Raw genomic sequence first — 15,816 nt, 5'->3', positions numbered from 1 at the left:
GGACTGTTCGTGCATGATAAATTATGTGACGGCAGCTGCGTTAAACTGTCGATTTAGCTTCATTACTGTATCGGCCTTTTTAGGGACAGTTTCTATCGTAAAATCTGACATAATTAAGCAATAGATACTATCCAAGTCGTGTTATAACAGAAAGTGACTTGACTCGTTGCTATGGATAGTCTTTGGCAGCGTGTTTTAGTCATTTCACTTTACCAGAAGAAACAACATGAATATACCACAGTCTCACAAAACACGCACCTCGCCCTTCACACACGCAAGGCACAACATACATGGGAAGCCGTCCTTAAATGAACATGGTTGGTAGTGGGACGCGAATATAATAAACCAAGCCAAACTAAACACAGTCATATCATTACTGGTAGATACGATTTGTCTTTCTAGGATTCATCGGTAATGTTAGGGAGCAGGCTATCTCTCGATGGGAAAATTAGGAACCTTAAACTATTATCTAGTAAAGCCTTAAAACTATAATTCAGGATCAGAAGAAAATGAAGACGTCCTTATGTATCACTTCATATTACGTGTGTAATAGTCGGATCCGATGCCCATCGAGTACGCATATATATGAAATCTAGGACAGATATAATCTTGGGAATAACGTCCATCAGGTGCCTGGTTAAAGGTTTTAAGACCTCTGATTAGGTACAAAAACCAGAAAATAACCTAGTTTTAGAGGCACTGTTAAAGAACCTTGATATTTACAACTCTATAAGGATATGCTTGTTAATGCTTTGTAAAGTCGTAAACTTCCTTAATCTAATTTAATCATTTTGTAGTCGCATTGTAGCTCTCAACTCAGCTCCGGTACTGTAAAAATATATTATAACACCTGCTTACTGAAAATAAAGGGATTAGAGATGGACCTCAGGATGGAGGATTTAGAAATACTGCCTCAAACTATACTGACAAGATATTTTTAAAGTTATAACCGATTACATTATGGCAATACATAAATAGGAATATGTTTGTGATATGGTTTTAAAATCTATATGAAAAAAAAACAAACAAAAAACTTTTACCAGGAAGAGATCATGTAGAACGTGACGCTACCCAAATTGGTTGTCTGCAAAACTCATAAAAGACCATAGATGCCATAGGAAGATAGTTAAATGTTTATATTTACATTATCAATTCATTTTGGGGTCTCTGCATTAACATTGTTTAAGGAAGGCCAATAAACCGTTTATCAACGACGATTTAATCCATGGGATGGAACAGCCATTTTGACGTTGATCAGTTGACGTCACCACGTCAACATTAGTGACGTCATATTAGACACGTTTTCGGTGTCAGTTATACCCTCATATACTTCACTTTGACTTGATTAGTGTAAAGAGTAGAAGTGACAAGTAAATGTTAATTTGATTTGAACATATTTTTATTGTTCAACATACAATGTAACAACAGGGATAAGGCACAAGTTTTCTCAGCTTAGAAACGCCTTCTTCTAGAATTACATTGCATATATAGAGATCTACAATAATATACACTATAACCAATTAGATATATATATTTGAATATATATATAAATAATTGGACATTTTGAAATAACTATCATTAAGCCTTATAATGGTTTCCTAATCAACTTTCTTGGAGAAACATAACTATAATTTCTATAAAGTTTGGGTATGTATGCTTGTGGTAATGAGGTATTACTAGTCCACTACTAGTTAGGTGTGACTATATAGAATACGAACCAGTAATGTCAAAGCATATAACAGAGAAATATCACTGTAGCTCTCTCAGACTTGTATAAATCGCCGACATAATGAAATAACAATATCTCCATTAAACTGAATGAATACTACACCAAAGTATATAAAAGTGGAAGTTTCTGCTCCTGCTTAGCGCTCAGCATAACGGGAGTGGACGACTGGTTTGCCCGTTATCAGTATAATGTGACCGGGTGAGGTATGTTGTTTGGTGTCTTCGGCGGCATGCTTCAGTGATATAGCACTTTTAAAAGGGCAATAGTTCCACTGATACAAGAAGACACAACATGAATATACCGCAGTCTCCCAAAACACGCACCTCGCACAACATACGCGCAACTCACTGCATACATGGGAGGCCGTCCTTACATGACCATAGCTGTTAATAGGACGTTAATTAAACAAACAAACAAACAAACCCATTGAACTGAAGGATAGACCAAACACTCCGTGTAAAGCAATGGAAGTTTATTTGTCATCTACGAAATAATTTACATATTTTGTATTCTTGTACTAAATGCATTAATCTAAGTTATCTAGCCATTTTCTAATAGATCACGTTTTATTACTTAACCAGTCAGTGATCGTCAGCAAAAAATAAAAGTGTTTAAGCGTTACTCCGCTCGTGGATGCAGAAACGCAGCACCGAAGACCCGATTATGTTCATTATTCGACTGGAAGCTCGTAATAGTAGCGTGAGGCCGGTGTTCCTCACAGTTTTGCTGCTGAGTATCTAAAACATGCAAACCCGTCACCTAAACGGTACTGTACGATCTATTTTGGTTCCACGTGTAATGTAGATGATTCTGTTCCATGTTGTATAGACGTCAATCAAACCTAATGTTCCAGTGTTGCAGTAGTTGTGGGGCAATGTTGTCACTTCATACGAATACGGAATTAATATTCTCTTAAGGTAGAGATGTCTCAGTAACACAAATCATTGAAGATCATTCATATACTCCCAGTCAACCGGAAACCGGAAGTCAGGTACCAGTGTATAGTAGATTTGTACAAGTAATCAAAATAAAGCGCAAATAACCTGTTTATTTGGTAATTTTGGACATTTGGAAAACTATCGTTATTGTCTCTATGTAAATGCATCATATTGCTCGGAGTTAATGCCTGGTTTTCACTGAAAACGCACAGGCGCTGAATCGCCAGGCCAAAGCCAAGATTCACTTGGACATATAGACTACGTTTGATAACTGTAATGTTCAGATAAATTCCAGGTGTAAATACAGCATGACATTTAGATTAGATGATCCGTTCTGTACCACGCAATATCTCCGATTTGTCGTCACGATTGTTTGTACAATACATTGGTAACATAGTGTGTTGATGGACAGACAATTGAAGCCGAATGTCAAATATAACCTATCTAAGGGTGTGAAGGTTACAATGTATTAATGGATCTAATGATTAATTGACCGACTTTTTGCCATGTCAATATTATCTCCTGACTACTCACTATAGTCTTCGGACTGATTGCAAGGAGAAGTATGTGTCATTGCTGTCTCAGCTCGATAACACACATGTTTCGTTACCACTTCTCTATATAGGTTTGTTGTACAGAAACACGATGATACTAAATAGTTTACATGAACAAAGCCACTTCAAGTATGTGTAAACTATTGATATCTTGCAGTAAATGAATACGATAAAATAAATCTTTCCCCTACTAATACATCATTGCCTATTTGAACTGTTCATGATTCATCACAACTGTTGCCTTTTGCTATCCGAATAACACTTCCTATAGTTACATTTTTATTTTCTCTTTCTCGACTGACATTACCAGGAAATCCTATCTACATACACGTGCCATTTACAAAAGTCCAACAAAACTAAATGTTTACACAGTATAGTTATATTCTTTGCTGTCTTCTTGCCTCCCATCCTAAATTTTCCCTGCGAATGTAGGGCGTTGAACCCGTGAGGAAAACATTCAGAATAGAGTAAAATCAAGATGAAAACATATTTATAATTATATTTATATTAGAAAAGGCACAAGGAGGTAGGATCTTAAGTAGTTTGAAATGAAATCCATTATATAAAATCCAATTAACTCTGAATAGTAGTTACCCATTCTTTACGAGCTCAATTAGGATTTGATATGATTTCGTGTTTTTAATGGAACAAGGCCACTCTCTCCACTGAAGTTTCCAGTGGGATGAAAGCCGCCTAATAATAAGGCAGAGTGTTGTAAGGCTATCCGTAATGGATGAATAGTAAATAGATTAATTACAGCCAAAAACAACCACGACAGTCGGAGCCAGAGAAGACGGTCTCTTTTTGGTACATGTAGATTAGTGTTACCTCCATGCAATATGGGTCAGACCGTATAGTCATACCATATTTCAAAAATTTGGCTTCTGGCAACACGCGAAGAAAGTTAAAATATCTGTAGGATTTTTAATATAATGTTCTCTTATATCAATCACTGATATGATGTAGATTACGTTCATTAGTGATTTGTCGGCGTAGTTCGGCTAATTTTAAAGTGAAGCATAAAACTGGCAATTTCAGCAATGTATTACATAACTAATTAGTAGTCCTTTTACATGTTCATGTAGTTATATGTCCTTCATCATTCTGTTGAAATCTAAAAAAACAACACATAAACGCGTTAATGATAATTTAGGTAGGAACAGCGCCCAAAGGATAGATCAGTACCACATTTACATCTGCAGAGTAGGTCTACAGCAGTTAGCGACTGTCTTGTACTGTTTTCATCATTTACTACTTCATTCCATAACATACTATTAAACTACTTTCAAAATTTCGCAATTTCCATTTAAAAATAAAATGTGAGGGAGAGAGGACTCTGAATATCATCGCCTTTTTCTATCATGCAATGAGCCAGAAGTTGAATTTCTAGAACATGCAAGACAATAACATGTTAATCAATACAAAATAAACTAAAACATTACAATAAAATTATCTAACTCCTCTGAAATTTCAGTTTGTGATGGATGTATTTTGTTGTCACAAATATCTATTGATACCTATTATTTCACTATCTATAACTTGTATTATGGATAGTAAGTCCAAACGTACATCAATGCAATATTTAAGAATTATGCTAATAAGGTCGTTAATATTATCAATTCAACTTACCACAAACTAACTACAAGTATTTTATTTGTCACCTATTTGAAATGGCTGTATTGCAATACTAATCTGTGGAATGTTACATTAACTTTTTGTACGTAAATACTGGTTTTGTCAGCTGTTTTAATTTGTTTCATTCTGAAATGCTTATTTGTTACAAATCCCTTTGTAGGTTAACGTATGGAAATGCTATTTTTTGTGAGCTATGTGTATTTTTCCGTACTGAAACCTTTATTTGTTGTTAGCAATTTGTACTATTGGACTAATCTATCTGTAAATTATCCTAATAATTTCTTTTTGCTTTTTAAATGAGCAACAGGCAGTATTTATATTTAACACTAGTGTAACAATCTACTGTTTTGTAACAAGGTAATTGCGTGTCAGTGTTATGACAGACAGAGGTGGTTCAGCCTCAATTACAGGTTAGCTTAGTGTTAGATTGCGTCTAACTCAGATGTCATAACCAGTTGTAATTACTAGCGGGCATCTTTATCTCTCTTCAACAAAACCTAGATGATATTCACAGACGCGGGATAGGTTATAAGTACACTGGATCCGGCGCCGTGTTAATGGAGATTTTATAGATAATTACTATGTGAAGATGTAGGTGGCGTTTTGTTATATGTTACAGAAACATCGCTTTCTCGCATGTTAGGGAAATATCTTATTGAAACGGTTCCTTTAATTTTGTTCATTCCCCGTATCAAACAGTTGATACAAAACGATCGTGACATAAAATATCGAGCTTGAAAATGAAAAAAAATCTTCTTTCCGAACACTTGGAGGTATGTGTAGCAAACAAACCCAACAGTTAATCGTGAATTCCGGAAAAATCCCTTACATCACTCCGCATGTTATTTAGTAAGCAATTACGAGTTTTAATCCATGTGGCTGCGATGTTTATGTGGAGATGGGGAGTACACCAGTTCGATTCTGATGCTTTAATACCTCTCTAGATACACTTACATACCTTGATACAAAGAAACAATCCTGCATTGGTTTACCATACGCCTACACCACATGTCGTGTTTCATAAGGAGTAAATATGGTAACATCAAATATCTGTGTTGAGAAACAGCGTTCATTAATTATAATATGTTTTAACTGATATCCTGTATACTGAACAATCACAGGATCAGATAAAACAGATATGCAATCCTAAAAACATACATGATATTAAAGATAACTAATATAGAAACCACAGCGAATCCTTGAAGAAAGTTGATGATAGATCATGATAAAAGTGGAAACATAATTAGACTATGTGTTGATGAGACGTAAGTGTCTCCTTCATATCGGTGAAAGACTCCATACAAATCTGGGTTAAAGCAATGCCATGTTAGAATATGATAGTTAATTATGCAACATCAATATCGAGTTCGCGTACACGTTTCTCTACCTTCATTTCTCATATTGAAACATAACACAGTCCTCGATTTCGTTTTTGGATGTAATTCTAAATTGTACTATCGTATAGAATATTTATACAAAAAATTATCGTAGTTCAATTCATGTTTGTTTACTTTTAATGTTGATTTTTTATGCCAGAAAGTCCATTATTTTCTCAGATAACAGTATAAAACGGTTCCTTTGTCTGGTTTGTGTTGCTATCTGTTATCCATACAATTAAACGTTTTACAGGATCTCATTTAAATGTAGAGAATCAATGCATAACAAACTGTGTCATAACGGCATTAATAATAGGACAATCATCAGCTTCACAAATCACGTGACTAGATGTTTTGTGTTAACGCGAGTAAGGTTTGGTGCTTACGATATCCACATGGGAGTAAGATATGTTGTAGTAATATTTCATTTCTGCTCGAAATGGATCAACTGAACAAGAACGAAAGTTCAGAGCCGAAAATTTACTATCCTATCATTAGTTTTGAAAACAAACAGAGAAATGTTTTTCATTATGAATTCTGTTAGTTCCATTCTTCTGTCTTTTTAAACCCTTGAAATACTTCTTGATATATCTAAATTAATATTACGTATGTGAAAATATTGTCGGAATGCTTTTGACAGATAACTTATCAATATACTAGTCTGGATGTGTAATGGATTTGTCAAACAAAAGTTTGGGAGATAGGCATGGCGTTGTGTAATATAAATGAGATGTCAGTCAACAAGTCTTTGATAGGTTTTAGGAAAGTATACGTTCTCTAACTGCTGTTAAAGCCGTTGCGTCTGAACAAGTCAAAAGACTGACAGTAACAAATAGGAGTCATCGCTGTCTGGATATTTGACGAATGGCAGTTTAACCATCTGGTAGACCTTTCCGCCTGTTTTCAATGGCTTTACCATAGCAACGACAGGTCAACTAAAGGACAAGTAATGATTATATTGTTTAGAACAAGCATGCTTATAAGAAAACTATAATTTAATATCTGAGGTGGAAGTAGCGACATAATAATAATATGGAGACATCACCATGGGAACGGAATTCCCAATGATACTCGACCTAAGTTTAATCAGCTATGTAAACCAGTTATAATGATCAAGTAGTCGTCTAAGTACCGATGATACTTGTGAGCAGGAAGTCTAATAAATACCTGACAATTTATTTTTCAATTGAATATTCTAGAAATCAACACACACTGCTCCACTATCAAAACAATGACGTTTTCCCCATGCTTTACTTTGTCTTAGAATTACAAGCTAGCCATATCTGTTAAAGAAATAGTAAAATAAATCAGAAGTTATCAATAATTCGGTACAGATTCTGATTTAATCGGGGCACTAGTGTTCGGAATTATCCAAACCAGAATGTCTAGCGTCTCGTCGAATTAAAACACACGCATATGTTCTATAACGTGATCTGTCTGTCTGGCCGTACGTAAGTGGACATCTGGGCCTGAATATAATTAGCTTAGTCTGACATTGTCCTATTTCTTGTATATTATAATTAACACCATATAGGAATAAATCTTCGTTAACTCTGTCTTACCTTACCTCTGATTTCATATCAGGATTATCTTGCTGGAACCACATTATCTGGTCAACTTGTAACAATATTAATAAATATGAGGCAAGATAAAGTGATTGTATTCGTAAAAGCTGGATTCATTTGATTGTAGGGACATTTCGGATCTCCACAAATGAAAATAATTTTGAATTTGAAATTTCCTTATCGCAATAGTTTTATGAGATTTAAAGGGTGTTACTACTTATTTTTGAAGTTGATCACCACAGACTAGGACTGGTTCGCCCGTTGTCAGTATAATGTGACCGGGTGGGGTGTGTTGCTTGGTGTCTTCGGCGGCATGCTTCAGTGATATAGCACTATAAAAAGGGCAACAGTTCCACTATACAAGAAGACACAACATGAATATACCGCAGTCTCCCAAAACACTCACCTCGCAAAACATACACGCAACACACATCATACATGGGAGGCCGTCCTTACATGACCCTGGCTGTTAATAGGACGTTAATTTATCAAACAAACAAACAAACAAAGTATAGTTATCAATACGGTCTTTCAGACACTTTTTGTCAATATTATTTCACACAATCCCCGATTTGTTAAATTACACCATCCATATATCACTCTGTGATCTCAGTCTTTTTTCACTAAAATGATTAATAAATATTATAAGCATGCCGCCGACGCGAAACAAAATGGTTGACTTATAGAAAGCAGATTGACAAATAGGTTGTCAGATTCTTTAGTTATACAATGCAGTGACAATAATTAAAAATGCTAGCATTTCGAACGGAAAGCTCAGTGTCTGAGGAATATAAACAGACTAACAATCATATCATTTATCGATTTCTCTGATTATTGCTAGACGTGTATAAACTGATACAATTTGATATAGATAATTGGTAGCCAGACATGTATAATTTGAAAGACTTGTCGCGTACTACTTCTAGAACAGAATTCAATCAATATTACACAAAAAGAATCCATTCTGCAACAAGATCGTGTGGATATATACTATACCTGTTTCGTATATTGAAGCGATTGGAGCTTTGCTTCCGTCAGTTCCTAATTCAAATGTTTTGATGAACATTCTCAACAGTTTGTATGCATACGACAGATAGTGTATAGAAATAAAAGAAATTATAAGAAGGGTTATGCCTCTAACATGAATCATTCAATTATAATAATGACCTTTTTTTCTGGTAAGAGACTAGCAAAATGAAACAGGTAATTTTGTGTCCGCTTAGTGCGTGATTAGGTAAGCATTAAAAGCAGTTCAAATGGATGGAATGGAAATGGCATATGAAGGAAAGGCAGGGGTGAGGAGTTAATCGTATAAAACGTAAAAATATACTTTTATCACAAAATCTACTTCATATCCTGCTACTTCGATATCATGACGTCAGGATAAAAGATTGTCCTGATAAAATAACGGCCTCTGCTTGATTTTTGCAACACATTTTGGCGTTGTGATCCTTCAAAATGAAGGTTGTTGTACAGTAGTTTTGTGATAGGAAATATCTTATTTAGGTGTTATTTGTTTAAACTCGTCTCGAAATTTTAATGTTTAATTTCGCTTCATATGAAATGAAACACTCATTTAAGATCCTATGTTTATATAGAGTTGATACTAAAACATATTTATGTGTTTGGAGATTAATTGGTGATAGGAAGTAAATATAATAAACCAAGTTTGTAGATAGATATAACAATATTAGAAATAGTCAACGCTGTCCCGGACAAGGATTACACTGATTGGGGTCGGCTTGTTTAGGTGATATAACAATATTAGTAATAGTCAACGCTGTCCCTGACAAGGATTACACTGATTGGGGTCGGCTTGTTTAGGTGATATAACAATATTAGTAATAGTCAACGCTGTCCCTGACAAGGATTACACTGGTTGGGTCGGCTTGTTTAGGTGGTATAACAATATTAGTAATAGTCAACGCTGTCCCTAACAAGGATTACACTGATTGGGGTCGGCTTGTTTAGGTGATATAACAATATTAGTAATAGTCAACGCTGTCCCTGACAAGGATTACACTGATTGGGGTCGGCTTGTTTAGGTGATATAACAATATTAGTAATAGTCAACGCTGTCCCTGACAAGGATTACACTGATTGGGGTCGGCTTGTTTAGGTGATATAACAATATTAGTAATAGTCAAGGCTGTCCCTGACAAGGATTACACTGATTGGGGTCGGCTTGTTTAGGTGATATAACAATATTAGTAATAGTCAACGCTGTCCCTGACAAGGATTACACTGATTGGGGTCGGCTTGTTTAGGTGATATAACAATATTAGAAATAGTCAACGCTGTCCCTGACAAGGATTACACTGATTGGGGTCGGCTTGTTTAGGTGATATTAGCAATATTAGTAATAGTCAACGCTGTCCCTGACAAGGATTACACTGATTGGGGTCGGCTTGTTAAGGTGATATAACAATATTAGTAGTATGTCAACGCTGTCCCTGACAAGGATTACACTGATTGGGGTCGTCTTGTTTAGGTGATATAACAATATTAGTAATAGTCAACGCTGTCCCTGACAAGGATTACACTGATTGGGGTCGGCTTGTTTAGGTGATATAACAATATTAGTAATAGTCAAGGCTGTCCCTGACAAGGATTACACTGATTGGGGTCGGCTTGTTTAGGTGATATAACAATATTAGTAATAGTCAACGCTGTCCTGACAAGTATTACACTGATTGGGGTCGGCTTGTTTAGGTGATATAACAATATTAGTAATAGTCAAGGCTGTCCCTGACAAGGATTACACTGATTGGGGTCGGCTTGTTTAGGTGATATAACAATATTAGTAATAGTCAACGCTGTCCCTGACAAGGATTACACTGATTGGGGTCGGCTTGTTTAGGTGATATAACAATATTAGTAATAGTCAACGCTGTCCCTGACAAGCATTACACTGATTGGGGTCGGCTTGTTTAGGTGGTATAACAATATTAGTAATAGTCAACGCTGTCCCTGACAAGGATTACACTGATTGGGGTCGGCTTGTTTAGGTGATATAACAATATTAGTAATAGTCAACGCTGTCCCTGACAAGGATTACACTGATTGGGGTCGGCTTGTTTAGGTGATATAACAATATTAGTAATAGTCAAGGCTGTCCCTGACAAGGATTACACTGATTGGGGTCGGCTTGTTTAGGTGATATAACAATATTAGTAATAGTCAACGCTGTCCCTGACAAGGATTACACTGATTGGGGTCGGCTTGTTTAGGTGATATAACAATATTAGTAATAGTCAACGCTGTCCCTGACAAGGATTACACTGATTGGGGTCGGCTTGTTTAGGTGATATAACAATATTAGTAATAGTCAACGCTGTCCCTGACAAGGATTACACTGATTGGGGTCGGCTTGTTTAGGTGATATAACAATATTAGTAATAGTCAAGGCTGTCCCTGACAAGGATTACACTGATTGGGGTCGGCTTGTTTAGGTGATATAACAATATTAGTAATAGTCAACGCTGTCCCTGACAAGGATTACACTGATTGGGGTCGGCTTGTTTAGGTGATATAACAATATTAGTAATAGTCAACGCTGTCCCTGACAAGGATTACACTGATTGGGGTCGGCTTGTTTAGGTGATATAAGCAATATTAGTAATAGTCAAACGCTGTCCCTGACAAGGATTACACTGATTGGGGTCGGCTTGTTTAGGTGATATAACAATATTAGTAATAGTCAACGCTGTCCCTGACAAGGATTACACTGATTGGGGTCGTTTGTTTAGGTGATATAACAATATTAGTAATAGTCAACGCTGTCCCTGACAAGGATTACACTGATTGGGGTCGGCTTGTTTAGGTGATATAACAATATTATAGTAATAGTCAAGGCTGTCCCTGACAAGGATTACACTGATTGGGGTCGGCTTGTTTAGGTGATATAACAATATTAGTAATAGTCAACGCTGTCCGTGACAAGTATTACACTGATTGGGGTCGGCTTGTTTAGGTGATATAACAATATTAGTAATAGTTAAGGCTGTCCCTGACAAGGATTACACTGATTGGGGTCGGCTTGTTTAGGTGATATAACAATATTAGTAATAGTCAACGCTGTCCCTGACAAGGATTACACTGATTGGGGTCGGCTTGTTTAGGTGATATAACAATATTAGTAATAGTCAACGCTGTCCCTGACAAGGATTACACTGATTGGGGTCGGCTTGTTTAGGTGATATAACAATATTAGTAATAGTCAACGCTGTCCCTGACAAGCATTACACTGATTGGGGTCGGCTTGTTTAGATGATATAACAATATTAGTAATAGTCAACGCTGTCCCTGACAAGCATTACACTGATTGGGGTCGGCTTGTTTAGATGATATTACAATATTAGTAATAGTCAAGGCTGTCCCTGACAAGGATTACACTGATTGGGTTTAGGTATCTTGTAATAATCACCAATACCATTACTGTATCAGTTATTTAATCTGTGTACGCCAGTTGATCCCACAGGGCATATCAAACCAGAAAATAAGGTGTTTATACCCAAAGCCAGTGCTATATATCAAACCGTAGACAAGCAGAAGGTGATGAACAAGCCTCTAAACCAACGATATATTATATTTTACGACACTTTAACCAAGCTAAATGCTCATATATTATATATGGAATATTGTTTTTATAGCTCGCCGAGGGAATGGAAGTTCGCATTTGTTTTGATTTCGTTAAAGTACAACGCGAACGGAATCGTATGAAATAAGCTTGCGGGATATTTGATATTGGTTTGAACATAAATCTCCTGCTGCATCTATCACCGATTCCATTAAAATATACCAAGTACACACCACCTCTTTGTTCTAAGTTGGTAATTGTGGTTATAGTTTTAATACGCCATTTAAAATTCTGTTTACATAGGATGCGAAACGCCATTCTAATTATCGATAGGGACCCGGACATAAATAATATCCGGAAACAACCGTCAACCAGAGTAAACTTAGTTATGCTTGTTCGTGAAGCAATAAAGTGTCTCGATTAATACTATGTGATATATGGCGAAAACATTAGTGAATAATTGCATGATGTAAGGATATACTTTAATGGATTCTCTGTCATTATATTTCTGTTGATAAAGGGTGAGGAAGCACCAAGATGAGTTTGTTCACATGCAAAAGCCATTTATATAACATGAAGGGAAATCACGAATTCCAGCTAGAAACAACATATTATGCATTCTGTTGATAGTTTAACTAAATTATTGTGAATATTAGTAGTTGTAGCCGATATTCTTCATTGTCATTTTCTGCAGTCATATTGTGCCTTTGTTTTGTTCTGGAAAAAGAATGGAAAGGCTGACAATCTGATAGACTTTGCCACATGTAGAGCAGCTTTGTGCTTTAATAAGATAGAGACATGATTGTTACTACATGTATTGGTCTTCGTAATTCACAAAATATCAATTAATACAATTGCACCTCAACCGTATTTACTTTCCATAAAGGGCAAAGTCATTTAAATATGATATCACATATATTTGTGTTAAAATCATATAACACGATCACACACCGTTATGCATTTAAGTACAAACAGTTAGTGACAATGATCGACTGACAAATCATTTTTGTATTCTTAGAGGGGAGGTCAAACTGACATATCGTGATGTGCTACTCGTATATTATTAACAAACATTACTATTCAGAGTCTTTTTCACTCATAATTCTCATCTATTCTGGCTAATTGTTTGTGTATTTTCTCACCAGTAATTTGTCCCTGGAGTGGCGGAGTGGAGATCCTAGCAGACGACGACAAACTTTGCGCTAACCCGGATTCCTTCCACTGCAACGAGGCTGGCACGGAATGTATTGACCAATCGCTAGTCTGTAATGGAGTGAGCGAATGCAGCACTGGCAAAGACGAATCTGTCGACGTTTGTGGTGAGATGTTATTTCGAAATATTCTGCATCCTTTTCATGAATATCTCTTTTATTATTTAGGCTTTTGTCATCATAAAATGTAAGCGTTTTTAAGTTGCATGTTTCTGGAATTAAACTTAACGTCCTATTACCAAATTAAGTCATATGAATGCGACATTCCGTATATGTGATATTTTGCTTGTGCAAAGTGAGTGTGTATTTTGTGTGAATGTGCTTTCGTGGGGAAACCAGCAAGTTTCACTTTCGGGTTTTGTGGCGGAGTTTGGCAATCCCTACACAGGCTTTTGGTTTTATTTTTTGTAATTGTATTTTGATGCTTTGATTTTCTTATGGATTATAAATTTCCTTATGTGTTATAAGGGGTTTGTTATTCTATGGTAATACAAAGCGTATGTTGAAATATATAGATTTTTTCTTTGTTTAATATTAGATTAAAAATGTTACCATATATTTAATATGGTAGCCATTTTAATTCAAATAAATAAAAGAATTTATAAAATACGAAACAAAAATGAAAAAGAAGGGGAAATTAAAACTGAATAATAGTTGATGCCATATTTTCTTATTAAACGAAGGTACTTGTGTACCGGTAACCCATACTTTTGTCTTTGGTAACTTTCCAAGCTCTCGTTAAATCCACATTTTTAAGAATTAAACTTAAATTTCTTAAAAGGAATTCCTTGCCTCAAGTATAGTGTCTGTTGATACGATAAAATGGTTCATGCGATTTTAATAAATTGATAAAGTATGATATTTAACTTCTATCTATAACTATAGCTAGAGGTGATGTCTGTACTATCCTGTGACAAAGCCCCTGAAGTAGTTGTCAATATTCCTCTGACGCGGGGGCTGGACACAGAAGGAAATGAATTGTCAATTGTGATTTATCTCATGTAAAAACCGCTGCCGTCAGCTAGACATGATAAGGTTGAGGGGAGAATCGGCCTTTATCTTTGTGATACTGGTAAATAACGATTGTCGGTCCTCTGACGATGTTTATATACGGTGCCATAAATCCTTGTCTCATTATTACAATCGGAGAATCACATGTAAAACAGGATCGACTACACTGCAGCGCTTCTCACTTAAACGTGTTGATGAAAGCATTAACGGACCATTTCATTTTATTTATCTGATAAGTAACGACACAACTGCGACAGGATTGACCGTCTGATGGTGATATAAAGGACGGACATATTACCACTGCTCAACCATAAACCATTTACTGCAAGTCTGTAAAACAACAAATCTACAGGCATTTTACTGCTTTAAACCTGCAAATAGCAATCAATATACCAACAGTCTCTTGACTTAAAGTATAAAAACAACAGACTGAGCTACAATATGCCGAAATTCAATACAGAAATAAATCTACTCCATGTCTGAATCGCCCTGTAATTCATCCAGTTTCCTTCTTTATTTCTTCAATTCCAGGCTGTTTTCACAAACAAAGGTTTGAATAGCGTTACTAGCCAGTTTAATAGTATCGCCTATCCGATATTACTATATGACGCCACATAGCCTCAGTACCCTATTTAAAATTCTAACCCAATTAGATAAAAATATTCTCGTTTATTTCATTACAAAATCGTTAATTACTTCACTGCACAACATGTTGCTTCGACTTACCTGGAACAAAGTTTTTAAAAAACCCACAAAAAACAACACTTTGACACAAATAGAAACAGATTATGACGTTTTTATTCTTGAGGCACAATTTACTGAATGTATGGATGCAGGAAGCTAAATAAAACAGCCATCATCGTATCTTTTATATAAAATGCATGAAAAAAAATCCAATGCACCTTCTTAACCCAATTTGAAAAAGTATTGTTTCGTTAAGTGCGTTTAATCTGCAGGTCAACGTAGTTTGAAACAATTTTTCAAAGTGCGTTTTTTTTTCAAAGTGGGTTGTAACAGTGGCTCAATAGGGGCAATTAACAGATATTGATATAATATTTCTTTAAAATTCGTGATTTTTTGCATAAAAACCTCAAATGAGTGTATCTGTAAAAACGTATTAACGTGTCTTTGTAATTATGAGGTCCTAAGATATTACTACTTTTAACGATGATTCGATTTCGAGACTTCAAACATTTTACTCTTCTTGTGACTGCAACC

General features: G+C 35.6%; 1 protein-coding gene across 1 annotated transcript in view; it reads left to right on the top strand.

The window, feature by feature from the left end:
* The window catches only part of LOC138333394 (G-protein coupled receptor GRL101-like), a 92,914-nt gene that overhangs the window by 32,317 nt on the left and 44,781 nt on the right, over positions 1-15,816 (top strand). Inside the window, exon 2 of the mRNA XM_069281741.1 lies at positions 13,522-13,695. Within this exon, the coding sequence (XP_069137842.1) occupies positions 13,522-13,695 (174 nt within the window). The remainder of the gene's footprint in view (positions 1-13,521; positions 13,696-15,816) is intronic.

Source organism: Argopecten irradians, chromosome 10 (genome assembly GCF_041381155.1).
Source record: "Argopecten irradians isolate NY chromosome 10, Ai_NY, whole genome shotgun sequence".
Classification (NCBI taxonomy): domain Eukaryota; kingdom Metazoa; phylum Mollusca; class Bivalvia; order Pectinida; family Pectinidae; genus Argopecten; species Argopecten irradians.
The sequence above is the reverse complement of the archived record's forward strand: the minus strand, read 5'-3'. Positions and strand labels throughout refer to the sequence as shown.